This window comes from Cricetulus griseus, chromosome 8, assembly GCF_003668045.3.
Source record: "Cricetulus griseus strain 17A/GY chromosome 8, alternate assembly CriGri-PICRH-1.0, whole genome shotgun sequence".
In the NCBI taxonomy this organism is placed as follows: Eukaryota; Metazoa; Chordata; class Mammalia; order Rodentia; family Cricetidae; genus Cricetulus; species Cricetulus griseus.
In genome coordinates this window covers 24,931,408-24,947,299 of record NC_048601.1, presented here as the reverse complement: position 1 = coordinate 24,947,299, position 15,892 = coordinate 24,931,408, and the positions used below count along the sequence as shown (strand labels likewise).

At 40.6% G+C, this 15,892-nt stretch overlaps 1 protein-coding gene across 10 annotated transcripts in view; it reads right to left on the bottom strand.

The window, feature by feature from the left end:
• Positions 1-661: 661 nt before the first annotated feature.
• Positions 662-15,892, bottom strand: part of Wnk1 (WNK lysine deficient protein kinase 1) — a 129,850-nt gene continuing 114,619 nt past the window's right edge. For 4 of the 10 annotated variants that reach the window (XM_027429291.2, XM_027429293.2, XM_027429296.2 and 1 more), the window contains 5 exons: positions 14,460-15,121; positions 13,443-13,645; positions 11,253-11,450; positions 3,860-4,047; positions 662-3,477 (listed from right to left, as the gene is read on the bottom strand). In XM_027429291.2, coding sequence (XP_027285092.1) covers positions 3,160-3,477; positions 3,860-4,047; positions 11,253-11,450; positions 13,443-13,645; positions 14,460-15,121 — 1,569 coding nt within the window. In that variant the 3' untranslated portion in view covers positions 662-3,159. The remainder of the gene's footprint in view (positions 3,478-3,859; positions 4,048-11,252; positions 11,451-13,442; positions 13,646-14,459; positions 15,122-15,892) is intronic. The other 6 variants (XM_027429299.2, XM_027429300.2, XM_027429301.2 and 3 more) reach the window with 2 other exon arrangements.

Below are 15,892 nucleotides of genomic sequence, written 5' to 3'. Positions count from 1 at the left end.
TTTGCCTGCATGTATGTACATGCACATGCATTTGTAGTATCCATGGAGAGTAGAAGAGGGTTTTAAGATTCTCTGGAACTGGAGTTACTGATGGTTGTGAGCCACCATGTGCTGGGAATTGAAATTGGGTCCTCTGCCAAATGCAGTACACCCTCTTAACTGCTGAGCCCTTTCTCCAGCCCCAAGAATAGAGTAGTTGCTTCCTTAAAAAAACTATTCCACCTCTAGTAGTTTTTATTCTTTTCCTAAATGAACAGTGAATTCGATATTTTACTTAAGCTTAATTTGGGGTTTTGCTGTGCCTAATCCTTAAAAATATTCTTTAATAACATTTGTATTTACTCTCCTCACATCATGTGTGTCCCAGGGGTCAAGCAGAGACCATCAGGCTTGGTGGGAAGTGTCTAATACTGGAGCAGGGACAGACCTGTCTCTGGGGAGCTGAGACCTAACTCAAATACTTACAGAAGTATTGACTGACAGCAGTTTGTCATACTCCACTAAGCTTTCACTTTCATTGTTAATGGCTTGATTTTTAGTTTAGGATAAAACTACTGCTAAAAGTTCAAGGAACAACAAGTCCAGTTATAAATTGCACAAAATTCAAAATAGGGCCATAGAGAACAAAAGGCAATTTTTGCTAGAAATGACACCCCACAGCTCAACAAAAGCAAGTTTGGTTTATTTGAATGGTTTCATTAAATAAGTCTACAAAGGTAACAAACTGAAGCACAAAGCGCAATCTTACAAGAAGCGCAACACCCGGAGTTAGTGCAAAATGTACAGTTAACGGCTGCTGAGACACCCCAAGGTTTGAATTCAGTTTCAAACAGTGTACATTGTTAAATAATGTAAGGAAAACATTTATAATTCGGAAAGTTCTTTTTAAATGTGGAAAAAGATACTCAAAGTGTACTATTAACACAAAAAATAATTTAAACAGTTCAGTAGCACTAGCTTGTTCCTCTAGGCTTCAGTTATTTCATCCACAGGAGGGGAAAAAAAAATCAACAGTAAATAAACTTGTGAATGGGGGGAAAGACCTCAAAATGACTAAAACCAAAACCAACAACACATGCTGCATCTGGCTCCCTCTACCACTGGTACCAAGTATTCTCATCCATCCTCCAACCAGTTTCATTTCCACAGCATCTCTTACCCTCTTCCAAAAGGAATGAGTCAACATTTTGGTAGCAGGACCTGAAACAAAAATGATGCTCTTTCCATTTCCCTCTCCTAAAACTTTCAGCTCTCATGTGTATCTTTTGGCCTAGACCAACTTAAAAAGAACAGACTCTTCAAAGGAAGAAGGGTGCAGGTAGACATGCTGTCTAGTGTGTAACTCCTGGGATGTGTCATGAGGTTGGAAATGTGGCAGTTCCCAACACAAGGTCAAGGAGGAAGCACCCAAGAAACGAGGACTTCTATTTCTCTCTCTCCACTTTCTCAGAGTATTCAAATCCCAAACAGCCAATTAGGTCAGTATTGACAGAAAACTTCCCATTAATAACTAGACGCAGCACTAGATAATACTGGTTGGTTGCAATTATGTGGGGATATGGGTATGGAAATGTTAAGAGTATTAGTTCTAATATAGAAGTACAGGTGGCACACAGATTCTGACTGTGCAACCATTTGGACATTGTAGAAGAAAGGGGTAGGAAAGGAAATAAGCATTTTCCTACAATGCCTAGAAAGTCAGAAGTGGGTCTGTTTTCTACAATACAGTACTTCAAGCTGAGAAATGTGTGGTACATGTATAGGATGTGGGGGCAACCAAGTAGGTTTCCTTAGAGCAACCCTTTCCATCTGTGACTTGGCACTGTCATCCTTTCCAACTTAGAATCCAGTCTACTCCCATCTCATTTTGTTGAATTTCTTTTAGGTCTTGCTTGTTCACTGGCTGGGCATCACTTCAAACAAGTTTGTCCCCACATTTCCAGTCCTTGTCTTTCACACAGCTCACAATCCCCGCCCCCCACCCCTCTTTCTGAAACAGAACTTTGTTTTCAACCTCTGATGCCAACTTCTCACTGCTCATCTCACACCTGCTCTAGGCAAAACTGTTAAACCATTGAAAAAAAAAAACAAAACAAAACAAAAACAACAACAAAAAACCCACGTTCATTTTCCCTTTGGCATATCCACTGCTGGGGTTATATGGACCTATGATTTCTTTCCACATACCCTTTGGTGACCTGGGGTCTGGTAAGTTGATGCTAACAGCAGAAGCAATAGAAGTCCAAGGCACTAAAATATCCAGCAAGCAATACTGGGAGAACAGAAGTATTCAAGTACAGTAATTTATACAATTTTACATTCACATTTATTTATCTAATACAATGGAAATACAAAGGAAAAAGTTTAAAGTGTCTTAATAAGTAAAGGACAGAGCTAGCCTTTTTTTGTGTATGTGTGTGTGTGAACCTTTTAAACCTTTCAAATTTTACTCTTAAAACTAATGTTGTCCAACAACATTTATATATCACAGTGTTTCCACATCAAAACTGATGGCAAAGTTACATGTCCTCAGGGAACGTCATTGTTTTCCCTAATTGCTAATGCTGCAGTCAAAGCTGCTGATATCTTGCTTAAAGCATTAATGACCTATATAAGAAAGGGTTGCAACCCCAGTCCCCTGGTATTTTCCACTAGGTTGTAAAGGTTTAAAAAAAAAAAAAAAAAAAAGAGAGAGAGAGTAGGGTAGGGATCAGAGTGGGAAAGAACCTTTTGTTTTAAGGTGTGCATTCTTGTGGGAGTAAGGAATTAGGGATTTGGGGAATATGTAAAATTAAGCGCTCTACCCACTGACAGATACATAGGGGTTTAGCTTACACTGAGCTCTTGGGGAACTCTGGTAACAAGGCTCTCTTCTAGCCCTAGGACTGACTGGTGGGTACAGAACAGGAAAGCAGTCTCAGGCAGCCCCTCCACCAGAAAGCTGCTCTTTTCATCTTTTTGAACTCCAACAAATGGAGAGGGAGGGTGGTTCTCCATTCTAAGGGCTCAAAATAGTATTAAAACATTCCCTTCTGGCAAGAAATAACCAGTTAAATGCAGCACTAGTAGTTAGTATATAGGCTACTTCCCCCAACCCCCCAACCCCCAGCATTCCATTTTGTGCCCCCAAATCTATTCAGTTAACATCTTCACTTCTGACTAAGTGGTCCGTAGGTTGGAACCTGGGGGGTTGCTGATGGACTTCTGCAAATTGCTGATGTTGAAATTCTGCAAGGAAGCAGTTCCTACAGGTTGGAACTGGCCAAGTGGCTGTGGTGCTGGACCACCTGTTCCACTCCACTGAGTGCCAAATGGGGCAGCTGGAAAACCATACTGCTGTGGGGGGCACATGGACTTGGTGAAGTGACCTAGAGAGGTAGCAGATGCTGCAGAGATGGGGGCTGAGCCACCCAGGTTTGAGGTCATGGAAATGCACAGCTGCCCAGGAGCAGAGAACTTCCTTGCCATTCCAGGGCCCTAAAAACAAGAAAGTAACAATAAGAATTTGATGTAGGTATAATATCCACACACAAAATGTGTGATAGATACTGCAATGCTGTTGTAGAGCTGAGATGTTCTAATCTTAGCGTTAGCAAAACATAACAAAGCCTCCTGCAATATTTATTGGCTCTATGTTTAACAAGGAGAAGTGAAAACTGGGGACTGAGATGTGTGCCAGGTATATGTGTATACACATAGTGTAGGATGCTTAAAGAAAGTGCTGCCTTGTTTTCTCAGTGCTAGCTAGAACCCACGGGCTGCTGAAGAAGGTGATGCTAAGGATGCTATACTAGCTTTGGCAGTTCCTGACTCATCTGTGTGTTTGTAGTCTGGAAGGTTAGGAAAGTGGAAGACTTACCTCATAATTCATGTGTCCTTTGCTGCCTCTCCTGCCTGAAAGATTCATGGCATCCCGGGCCCAGTTGTCTACCAACTTGTGCAGGTCATCTGTGAATGTGCCCTTCCTACTGGAAGTCATGGCAGGTGGCTGAGCCTGGGCAGCCTGGCTACTCACTGTTCCCCCAACGGTATTTGTGCTGCTGGTCCCTAGAATTGTAAACAACACAATCCTAGCATTAAAGGGGATGTAGGATATAACTTTGGGGAAAGGGGAAAATATCACAGGATAATGAATGGCAAGCCACAGAATGGGGAGAATAATTGGGAAGCCATGCAGGATAGGAAGATTGCAAAGTTTTATTTATCCATTTGCTTTGGCATAACAGGTAATGAAAATGGTTTCTCTTCCATAGTTTGTAGATAAGGCTCAATAACTTGGGATGATGGCAGGCACGGGTAAGAGCTTCTCTCAAAGCAACCTGTAATAATACTGGGGCTATCTGCCAGTACTCTATGGCCAGCACTATACCAATGAGGGAAAGATATGGTCCACAAGACTGGCTGCTATGGAACTTTGTAGAAAGCAGGGCCAAAGAAATACTGTGCGCTGGGTAAGATAAAGTAGTACAAATGCAGAGATCAGTGCTTGCTGTGGAAAGATGGGGTTCCCAGACCATGTGGATACTGTGGCATTCTTTAGCCATTCTTTTAACAAAAATTGTGAGACACAGCATGCTCTGTTCAAAACTTTTTTTCACCTGGAACCATAAATATAAATTTATAAATACAAACTGGAAGGAGTCAAGGCCTCAACTTCTCTCAATGACTCATGAGCAAAGAATTGAGATTCGGCAGTGGGGGAAGAGTGCCAGAATCTCTCAGGTCCAGGAAGGACTTGGGTTTTAATTCGTTCAAGGATTCTCATCCCTTCTCCCCACTCTTCCCAATAGAACAAGCACTCTTGGGTAGAAGCAACAGGAAAATGCAGCGGAGGCAGGGGTACAGAGGGGAGAGGAGGCATAGAGGTTATGATGGGGGAATTCTATTTCTATGGTTTGATGAAAAAGAAAGGAGGAGTCTGTGTCCTGCCTGATTTTGGTTCAGCTGGAGGGCACACTGAAGGTTATTCGAAGAGGCAAGTTTTGGGGAAGAGGGAAAGAAGAGTCATGGTCTTATTTTTTTTTTTTAAACCCCCCTCTTTATTAGCAGAGTTCACATTTGCTAGAAAGTAAATAAAGGTTACTAAAGTAGTGAGCCAGTAGGCCCTACCATACTCAAGGTACCAGGGGCTAAGTGCATGCATTTTCCTGCTTTCAATGCCAAAGCAGCACACCAGAGCACAGCAGCACATCTGAAGCAACCCTACCTACTATTGTGCCCTGCAATCCTGCTGGTGCCAAAGGGTGTATCCATTTTACCTCCTAAGAAGTAGCCCACCAAAGCATGTCTGTGCTAGAGGAAAGCTAACTCAGGGGAAGCTGCAGAGTGAGGATGTTCACATGCTTCTTCTGATCACTGTGGCAAGACATGAATGACTGCAGTCACATGGTGTCTGCTAGGGGACTGCAGGGGATCATTACTATACACAGGACAAAAGTAGAGTAGATTCACCTCAGTACAGGAAACCAAGTGGAAGAATATAAAAGCACAGGAAACAGCCTTCCTTGAATAACAAGTGGAGGACAAAGGTGCAGTGGGAAGGAAGCACAGGCCATGAGGATGGGCAGTCACAGCAGTGAGGAAACCCAAAAAGCCAGCATGTAGCATGCACGAGGACTAGCATCCTGCTGGATGACGGGCCAGATGATCAAAACAATAGAAATATCCACAAGTGAGCAGAGCTGTCAATGCCAAATGAGAAGCCAAGTCAGGGTGAGCACTGCATATCCAGAGAGCTCATGCCAGAAGTCACACTTCTAGTCTGGTGCTAGTTTCTCTTGATGCTGTGAGGCCCCTTTAAAAACAAATGCCATTCACTTTCGTCTATATTCCTCAGTATTGGATTCATAAAAAGGGGTTTACCCTATAAAGGAGAGTCATCCTATAGTTAATCATTTTATTGTAGTTTCTGACTAATAGGCTTTCTGCAGAGTGTGCTAATTCTTTTCAGTCCCCCCTGAAAGCTGTATAAAGGAGGATAGATTTTTATCCCTCTATATTCATGTTCTGAGTTTTTCCTATCCCCACACTGCCAGGTTATAAGCCATTATGAACCATACTGATTGGCAAAGACTGCCAAGCAGAGATTTTTCTTGTTAACTCCCTAGACTCTTATAATCTGCTGGTATTAATTTCTTAGCATCTGCATTTTATTTTAATGAGAAACCCAAAGGCTAAAAAGCCAAGCTCTATAATCAAGTAGTATTCCCCTCCCCTGTAGCTGAGCACCAACTTCTACTGAGATATAAAGGATATGAGGACATGGCCCTCTGTGTATACCTAGATCACTGTTGAGTTTCCAGTATTGATGAACAGTGGTGGACACATGCTCACTGACTTAGAGACTCTCTTCTGTACAGAACCTAGGCTCCCTCCATATCCCCATTCATATCCATGGATTTTATGGATTCAAACACAGTTGGACTCACATAGAGAACTGACTATGAAGTGGTTTTTCAATCTGGAAGTAGTAGTAATTAAATATAGCAATTAAGCACAATAAGGAATATTATCAGAAAAGGGTGCAGGGATGGATGAAAATTAGGAATCAGGAAGTTATGAGGCTCCATAGTTTAAAAAACTCATGGCTTTGCAGTCAGGATCAAAAGTAACAGAAAGAAGATAATTACTACAGAGCTGGTTGCAAGGACAGACTTTTTTCACCATCTTCCCTGAAGCACAAAGAGAGAGCAGTATGTTAAAGAAATATCAGTGAAATCTTTACAGACTCTCCAAACAGCACACAGAAGCCCAGCAAGAGAAAGCAGGAGGGGACAGATGGGTGTGACCTGGTAGCCCTAGTTGTAGAGACAAGTCTAGGGATAAGTCTAACTGGCTGTGAGTGTTAATACAACTGTCAGATGGACTGTGAAGCCTGGATGACAGATGTTGAGCGTTTACACATCATCTTTATTTCTAAAATGTAATGTGTTTAGGTTCTGAAGGAGGGAGGAACAGGTCTCACTGCTTGAAATCCAAATACCCAAGCAGTACTTCCATTGACCTTGTCCTACTTCCTGTTTCTCCTGCTGGGTTGTTATAAAGCATTTAAATTAGCACCATTGTTAGGCTTTAAGTTAATGTAAACTGCTTGTTATGTTTCCACATCCTAGACTCACTCCCCCGCCCATATACCCCATTTCTTCCAAAATTTTAAAAGTATGTAGAAACAAGCAACCTTTAAATATAGAGAGCATTAAGCCAAGCCGTGCTTCCAAACTATTTTGACAAGATAGGATAATGTATCCAAAACTAATAAGGGCCCCTACCCTTCCCAGCACCTGCTTTCTTCCTATAGATTTTTAAAAATCTGCCTCCTAGGATTTGTTCAGCAATTCTGTATGACATATCCTCATAAACCTTCAATAGGCATAGGTCTTTCATTTAGACTCAAAGGGAAGTGGTAAGACTTACCACTTCTAAACATTTTCAAACAGATTAAATACAGGCTATACTTAACAGTGTGCTGTAAGACACAAAATTAATTCAAATGGTGCATATCTGCCTTTACAGAGAGAAGCCCTGGTTTGCCTGGGCAAATGTCATATTTTACTGCAAAATATCCATCCTATTATTAATGTCCTTCCATATTTCTAGCTGGACATATAAATTAAATGTTTGTTCAAGTGTGCTAATAACATGCATAGTTTGAGCTAGTTCAATCAGAAAAACTATTGGTAGACTTCTACCCAAATCACGCATGCTTGGAAACTACCAACATGGGCAATGCCTTCCAGCCACTTTGTTGAAGAGCTCAGCCCTGGACCACTGACATGTGTGGGAATGTGGTAAAAGAAAGCTGTAGGTAAAACCAATCCATGATTAACATGTCAGTGAGTGAAACAGAGGTTAAATCTAATACACAAAGGTATAAGAGAACAAAGCAAGGTGTAAATCTTCCCACCATGAAGAGGCCAAAGGCTCTCTGAGCCACATACTTAGAGACACTGATGGCTTTAGCACATGCATTTAAAGAGCACTTTAATAACCACACCAGAAGTTTGAGGCCTTAACTGATTGTTATCCAAACTAACCAAGTTCTTTTTCTTACTTGAGTTCTTTTTTTTAAAAAACTTTTTCTTTCAGTATATACTCATTGGCCACCTACTCATACCAGATAGGTTCTTGCTAATGCAGGGAATGGAGAGTTTTTTAAGTAGCAGTTGCTTTTGTGGACATAATCTTACTTAAATTGCACAATAGCCTTAGGAAGCATGTACTGATTTCATTCCTTAAAGGGAGAGGGCAAGACAAGGCAACTTGCACCTGAGCTGTCACCTTCTTGGTTAAGATTTATTTTTATTTCATGTGTATGGGTGTTTTGTCTGCATGTATATCTGTGCACCATGTGTGTACAGTCTCCCGAGGCCAGAAGAGGGCGTTGGATACCCTGGAACTGCCATTACAGACAGTTGTGAGCCATCACGTAGGTGCTGGAAACTGAATCTGAGTCCACAGGAAGAGCAGCCAGTGATCTTAACTGTTTAGCCATAGTTCCAGCCCCACATGTATCTTTTTGGTTTGTGCTCTGATGTGTGTGTCTTTATGAGTCACCCACAGTGTTTTCTGAGAAAGGGTCTCTCATTAGTCTGGGGCTTGCTGACATGGCTAAACTGATTTGCTCATGGGTTCCTCCTTTCTCCATCTTTTCTAGTACTAGGATTACAAGGACAAGACAATATGTCCAGCTTTTAACTTAAGTTCTAACGATGAACTCAGGCTCTCAGTCTGCATGGCAAGCACTTTACTGAGGTATCTTTCTAGCTTCCTTCACCTTATTTTAAAACAGAAAGTGAGGAAGTTCTATAAATACAAAGATGACAAATTTCACTTGCAGGTATTTGGTCTTTAAAAGAATAAATTCACTGAGCAGTAGCGGCTCAAGTCTTTTATCTCAGCACTTGAGAGGCAGAAACAGGAGGATCTCTGTGAGTTTGATGCCACCCTGGTCTACAGTTCCAGGACAGTGAGGACTATACAGAGAAATCCTGTCTCAAAAACAAAAAAAAGAAATGCTTTTAAGATAACTACACTAATGTTCTTTGAACTACTAAATATAATGGAGCTGGTAATAGACGTGAAGAGATTTCTAGCATCTTTTTAACCTGCATATATTCAGGCTTAATTGAGAAGATTTCAACCATGTTTAAAAGAATGGAAAACGGGGTAAACTTACACTTTCAGTTAGGATCATGCATCAGTGGTCAACATAATTCCTGTCACCTTTTTTTAAAGACAGGAACTTGTTATATAGTTAGTACATGCTGACTTCAAACTTGCTGTATCTTTGTTTCTCCCTCCACAGTATGGGAATCATGGGCAGTGAGACAGCACTGAGTATGAGTGTATTGCAGTTTTAATATCTATTGAGTATAATTGCAGTCTTAATATATAGATCTAAAAAGGGGCAATTTTACCTGGGTGTTATTTAGAAACCTATAAAAACCCCACTGCTGTCTCTGCATCTTTTACTATAATTAACATGGGGACCCAAACTTCTGAGGGTAACAGTCAGCCAAGCCACTGAGTAGATGAAATATAAAAGAGACAAATGAAAATGGACTGCATGACAATCAGATCCAAAGCAGCAGAAAAACAAGGACAAGGAAGGAGTAAAGGTGTTACACACAAAGAGCCAAGCAGGGCGTACTCAGAAATCGGGTCCTCCTGCCACCAGGTTTGAATGTCACCTGCTCAGATGCACAGTTAAACTTCGCACAGCCTGTGAGAAGGGAAAAGGAAAGAACAGAGAGGAGAAGAGACAACACAACTACAAGATGTTAGAGCTTGAGGCTGGAGTGGTGACACACTGGATGGCACATGGCAGAGGGAGAGCTGCAGGGAAGTCCATCTGTTATACGAGACAGACACGCCAGGCCTCACACCTCATTGGCAGAAGTGAAGCTTTTCTCAGTTGGAACAATGCTAACAACTTTATGTTGTTTCTTACTAATCAAATACATTAACTGGCACGCATGGGGGATGGGAGGGTGGGGGTGGGGGGTGTTGAATGTTGAATAGCTATGTATTATGCTAGAGGCACTTAATTATCTGTAAGTCTGTTCCCTGATTCTTTTCTACCCAGACAACCAATTCATTTCAACTTACTTTGTTTTGTGTTGACACTTTTTTTGGGGGGTGGGGGGTGGGGTGGGGTGGGGGAAGGGCAGGTTTCACTACTATAGCCCAGCCTGCCCTCAGCCTCTTGAGTCCTAGAACTAATGGCATGTGCTACAATGCCCAACTTTCCTTTCAATTCTACTTTTGTTCTTTTATTTTTAAATTTTATTTTATGTTTTGCTTGAAGGTAAGTCTGCACACCATGTACATGTTTGCCCTCAGAAGCCAGAAGAGAGCATCAGATCCCCTGGGATAACTGTGAGCCTTCATGTGGTGCTTCAATTGAACCTAGGTCCTCTGCAAGAACAGCCAGTGCTCTTAACCACTGATCTTTCCAGCCCCTCCTTCCAATTCTCACTTAACTCTGAGTTTCTAAAAGCTCTCTGTAGCAGTAATGTTTTAAGCAACAAAACCAAAACACTGTTTTGGAAAGTAGAGATGGATCAAAATTTGATCTTAAGAGTATTCCTCTCTTGGAGCCCCTCCTACTCTCTGGAACTTCTTACTTTTTCTTAGTAAATACATGTTCACTATGCATCAAGAAATAGAAATAGAAATAGTCATTTTAGTATGCTGCTATCATGCTCAGATGTTTAAAAGCAGATTGGCTTTTTCTTTAAAAAAACAAAACAAAACAAAAAAACCCATTAGTTTTGAAAAACTAGCAACTCCTTAGAATTTTGTCCACAAAATCTTGGCTTAGTATTAAAGGTTATGGTCTAAGTCCTAAGTAAGCAATTCACATAGACTGCAGTTGTAATGATCACCCTTTGAAAAGAAGCTATTTCAGAGCTGGGTTTGATGACTTACACCTGTAATTCCAGCATTTGGGAGGCTGAAGCAAGAGGACTGCTATGAGTTCAAGGTTAGCCTGGGCTCTACAGCGCAGGCTACAGAATGAGGTTGTGTCTAAACAACAAGAAACAACCCAAACAAGAAGCTATTTTACCAGATGGCTGGAAGCAAGGAGGCCAGTGATTTCCAGCTCAGCCCAATGACTAGTTGTTGTTTAATAACTCAGTCTCTTTCTATTCAGCTGATTACAGTAAGTTATTTGCCTTGCTTTTGTACCAAGAATGGCAGTATTTCTATTTTAATGTTTGTAGAAGATGGTAGTCACTTTGAATTCTTACCTTGACCTGGAGCAGAAAGGCTTGGTACTGAAATGGCACCATCACTGGTGAAGGCTGAATAGAGGTTGTCACTGGAAGGAGATGGCTTAAGAGGCTGTAACAGCTGGTTGTGCCCAGTCTCTGGGGTGTTGCCTGGGGGGTGGAGGGTCTGCTGGGGGTGTAAGACTGAAGTTCCACTCTGACCAGACAGGTTACCTGCTGAAAAATAAAGAGGCTTGAAGAAACATGGAGAAGGGGCGGAGGATGTATTTCAATTCACTTAGTAGTCATGAAATACTGGGTTTGATACAGCACCACACAAACCAGGTACGGTGGTGTATATCTGTAATCCTAGTACTTGGGAAATTACAAAAAATGATCAGGAATTCAAGGTAATTCTTGACTAAATAGTGATTTTGAAGTCAGTCTGGAATACTGTAGACAATACCTTCAATCAATCAATCAATCAATCAAACAAACAAACAAAAAGAATAAGAAAAAATATGACACATAAACTTTCCCTAATATATTTATTGTTTCTGATTCCTATTCATCCTGAGTGGTAAATTTAAAAACAAAACAAAAACATATAGACTGACAGACAAATCCTTATTAATATGAAGGTAAGTGAGAAACTAATAAGGTATTTATAGACATCGGGTTATTTATATGAATTGTCCCTCAAGAATAATAGTAGAGCTTACTAGCTTGATCAGAATGAATTATAAATGAGAACATGAAAACATATGAAGATTCCATTTCTATTTCCATAGTTACTGTTTTTTGCCATATTAGAAAGATGGTTATTATGGAAATAGGTTGTTGGTCTCTGTTTAGATTTTCTTATAAACATGTACCATATAAGATATATAAAAAGGGGCTAGAGAGATAGCTCAGTGGTTACAAGGACTGGCTGCTCTTGCAGAGGACCTGGGTTAGATTCTTAGAACCCACATGACAGTTTACAACTGTTTGTAACTTCATTTCCAAGGGATCCAACACCCTCTTCTGACCTCCTCAGGCACTGCACACAAGTGGTATGCATATATACACATGGGCAAAACACTCATACACATAAAATAAAACTTAAGAAAAAAGATAAAGAGTTGAATAATAATGCAGGTAACCACAAACTAATGAATATTTAAAACTATTTTTTGGTTAAAAGAAAAAACAAAAATAATACTTGGTGGAGAGTTTTCAGTTATATCAATTGACCATAATTTCTTGGTTTCCAAGTCACTAGTTAAATAGAGTGTACTAAAAAATTATGTCAAAACCAGAGTCTGAGTCTGAATTAGCCAGTCTCTCATACAGACACATCTCTATGAATGAGTTGCCTGAATTGGTCAGTGCTCAAGAAAAGGTTTGAATATCTGTAAAGGTTCCTAGCCAATCAGAGAGCTGGTAAGAAATTTGAAAATGCTTGCTTTCCATACTTCAACTAGACCTGGAGAACAAATGTGAAATCAACCTAGGTTTTAACCCTCTTTTACTTTCAAACCAATTAGCTGTTATATACTACACAATTTCAACAAGGGCAAAAACTTTCTATCCCTTTAAAATGGACATAGTCTATTTGAGAAGTTATTGTTTCCTATGTTTGATTATAGAATCATCATCTTATTTTTTTCTTTTTTTGGTTTTTTGAGACAGGATTTCTCTGTGTAGCTTTGTAGACCAGGCTGGCCTCGAACTCACAGAGATCCGCCTGCCTCTGCCTCCTGAGTGCCATCACCACCAAGAATTATCAATTTTTTAATCCTAAAATGTAAACCTTCATTTCATTAGGGTATTACCCCACAGGTATACCCAAGCCTCTACGGCAGTTACATTAAGTTTAGCTGCAATTATGGTCAATTCAGTGACTTATAAAAAGAATCTGAGGCTTCCTACGCAGAGAATAATCTTTGTCTTCTAAATGCCTGAGTCTGATCAAATGTAGGCAGACCTAAATGTGCATCCTGAAAAGCAACCATAAGTGAAAATTAACAGTAGGTAGCTAGTAGTACTGACTACATTAAAAAGAAAGCCTACTTCTATAGAGTCAAAAGAGGTTCAAAATATACCAGGGTTAGAAGAGCTAAAGAAGCAGGAGTATTGGAAAGCCTTTGAAATTTAATAGAAGTTAATAAATGTGCAACAGGTTACATTCACAGTAGGAGACAGAAACACAAGATGGCTGACTCAACTTGGCCCAGGGCTTTTTACCTGAAAGCTGTGGGCTTTTATTGCCCAATGAGCTGCTTCTACTAGATTTACTGCTTTTGCTTTTAGTAGGTCTCCGCCTTCTTCCTGACAGAGGAGCAGCTGGAGGAATAATGACAGCAGGGGGAACCTTGCCCAGTTTGGTATACAAAGATTCAATTTCATGTTTCTGGCGACTCTGCAGGTCCTGAATCTCTTTAAGATGCCTATAAAAGATAACCAAAGATAGATAAAAATGTAACTACTGCTGTTCAAGTAAGAGTTAAAGCATATTCCTAAATCTGCATTCAAGTGTTTATGTAGTTATGAACCCCTTTCCTAAATGTGATATGAGATTCTAGTTTTGACAATTTATTTTGCTGTTCTCTAGACACAAGACACATTCCAGTAAGCTTCTAGCCTAGATAACCTCATGTTAAAAGCAAAAAAAGATCCGAGGCCATACAGAGGGTAGGTAAATTTGCTACTGTGATCCAGGTGATAATTAACCAAACTATAAACATAATTATACATAGTAGTGCTGTTATTAGATTCATGCTATAGACTAACAAACAACCAAGAGTGCTTAGTTATTAACAGAGCTGAAGAGATGGTTCAGCCGTTAAGAGCACTTTCTCCTCTTGCAGAAAAACCGCAATTCAGTTGCCAGCATCCATACCACAGCTAACAACCATCTGTATATAACTCCAGTTTCAGAAAATGATATTGTTTTCTGTCCTCCATGGGCACCAGGAATGCACATGGTGCACATACATACATGCAGGCAACACACACATATACATAAACAAACATCTTTCTTTAAAGGTACCATTAACAAAAATAATGTAACAATATAAAAGTGCTGAAGAAACCCCCAAACTAGACATGCCATTGGTGCTGATGAGTACAGGACAACCCAATGAATGATGAATCAGGTAATTTTAGCTTTTATGTATCACTTTCTGTTTAAAAAGAATGTGAGATCACCAGACTTAAGATACAGTATCTGTCACTATTTTACAGGAAAAAAATATTACTTACTTTTCTCTTAGTCGTCTAAGTTCTAACCTTAAGTCTTCATCTTCAATGTCCGACTCATTGTCACTACTCATGTAAGAGGAGTTGAATGAATTACTAAGGCTCTGACTTAGATTCTGGATGGGAAGGCTCTTTGAGCACAGGTGAGGGGGAGAGTGTGGACTAGCTGAGCCATCCTCTGTACCCCTACTGAGAAAGGCAGCCTCCAGATCAGAAGAGGGCCCGTTCAGATGGGAAGGCTCTTCCTGCTCAGGCTTCTCCTTCTTTGGTATCACAGCAGGACTTACAGTTTGTTCTGAATCTCTGAGAGGAGGAGAGGTCACTGGTCCTTCTTTTTTGAGCTCTGTGACCTTGTCCTCGGTTCTTGAAACAGAGAAACGACCCACTTTGTTTGCTGTAGTTGTCACCTGAAAACGTCCAACCTTGGTAGGCTGCCCTGTTTCTGACTGTGCTTCTGGGGCAGGTGTTTTGTGGCTGCTGTCTGGCATATCTAAGGAGATGCCAGGGGTAGTTATTCCATTAGGCTCTGGCTTTACCAGGGTACTCTCTGGACTACTACTTGAAAGAACTGATGACTCTGATGTGCTAGATTCAAAATGAACTGACTTTGCATCTTCTGACCTATTTTTACGCTCTTTCTGAGCATCATCCATTGTAACTGAAACCTGATGGAAAAAAAAAGAGAATGACGTATAATTAAAAATGATGTCCCTGGCTGGGGTAGTCACTTTAATCCTAGCATTGCAGAGGTAGAGGCAGGCAGATATCATTAAGCTCCGAGGCCAGTGTGGTCTATATAGCAAGTTCCAAGCCAGTCATGGCTATATAATAGGGAGGGGAGATAGGGGGGAGGAAGAGAGAGAGAAGAGAAAAGAGAGAGAGAGAGAGAGAGAGGGAGGGAGGGAGGGAGAGAACCTGTTCTTCAATTTGTAGTGTGGACAGTTAAAAGAGGAATCTGTTGGTGATATAGCTCAGTTGGCAGAATGCTTGCTTGGTATGAATGAGGTAGACTAGGGTTGGTGGTACACGCCTGTAATCCCAGCACACTTGGGATGGGGTAAGGCAGGGGATGAGGGTGACAGGAACCTGTGCAATCTCTTTTCATACTCTCCACTCACTGTGAAGTAAACTGAGTGCCTATCACAGAGGACATCACATCAGTACTGAGACGCACATTCTTGGTGGCTGGTGAATGATTCATTTTTACCTCTCGAGTGACAAGACTCAAATTCATGTCTCCAATTATAAATAACAGGTTATAGAATCTTGAATGTTTCTTATGAATAGATTATATTCAACAGTATTAACTACAGATCAGTGTTATGCCTTGTCCAGCATATAAACTCAGCCCATTCTAAAGTCTTAGACGTTTGTAAATTAAAAATAATCACCTACAATCCCGAACATCAAGGACTATCCCTAAAATAATTTTGAAA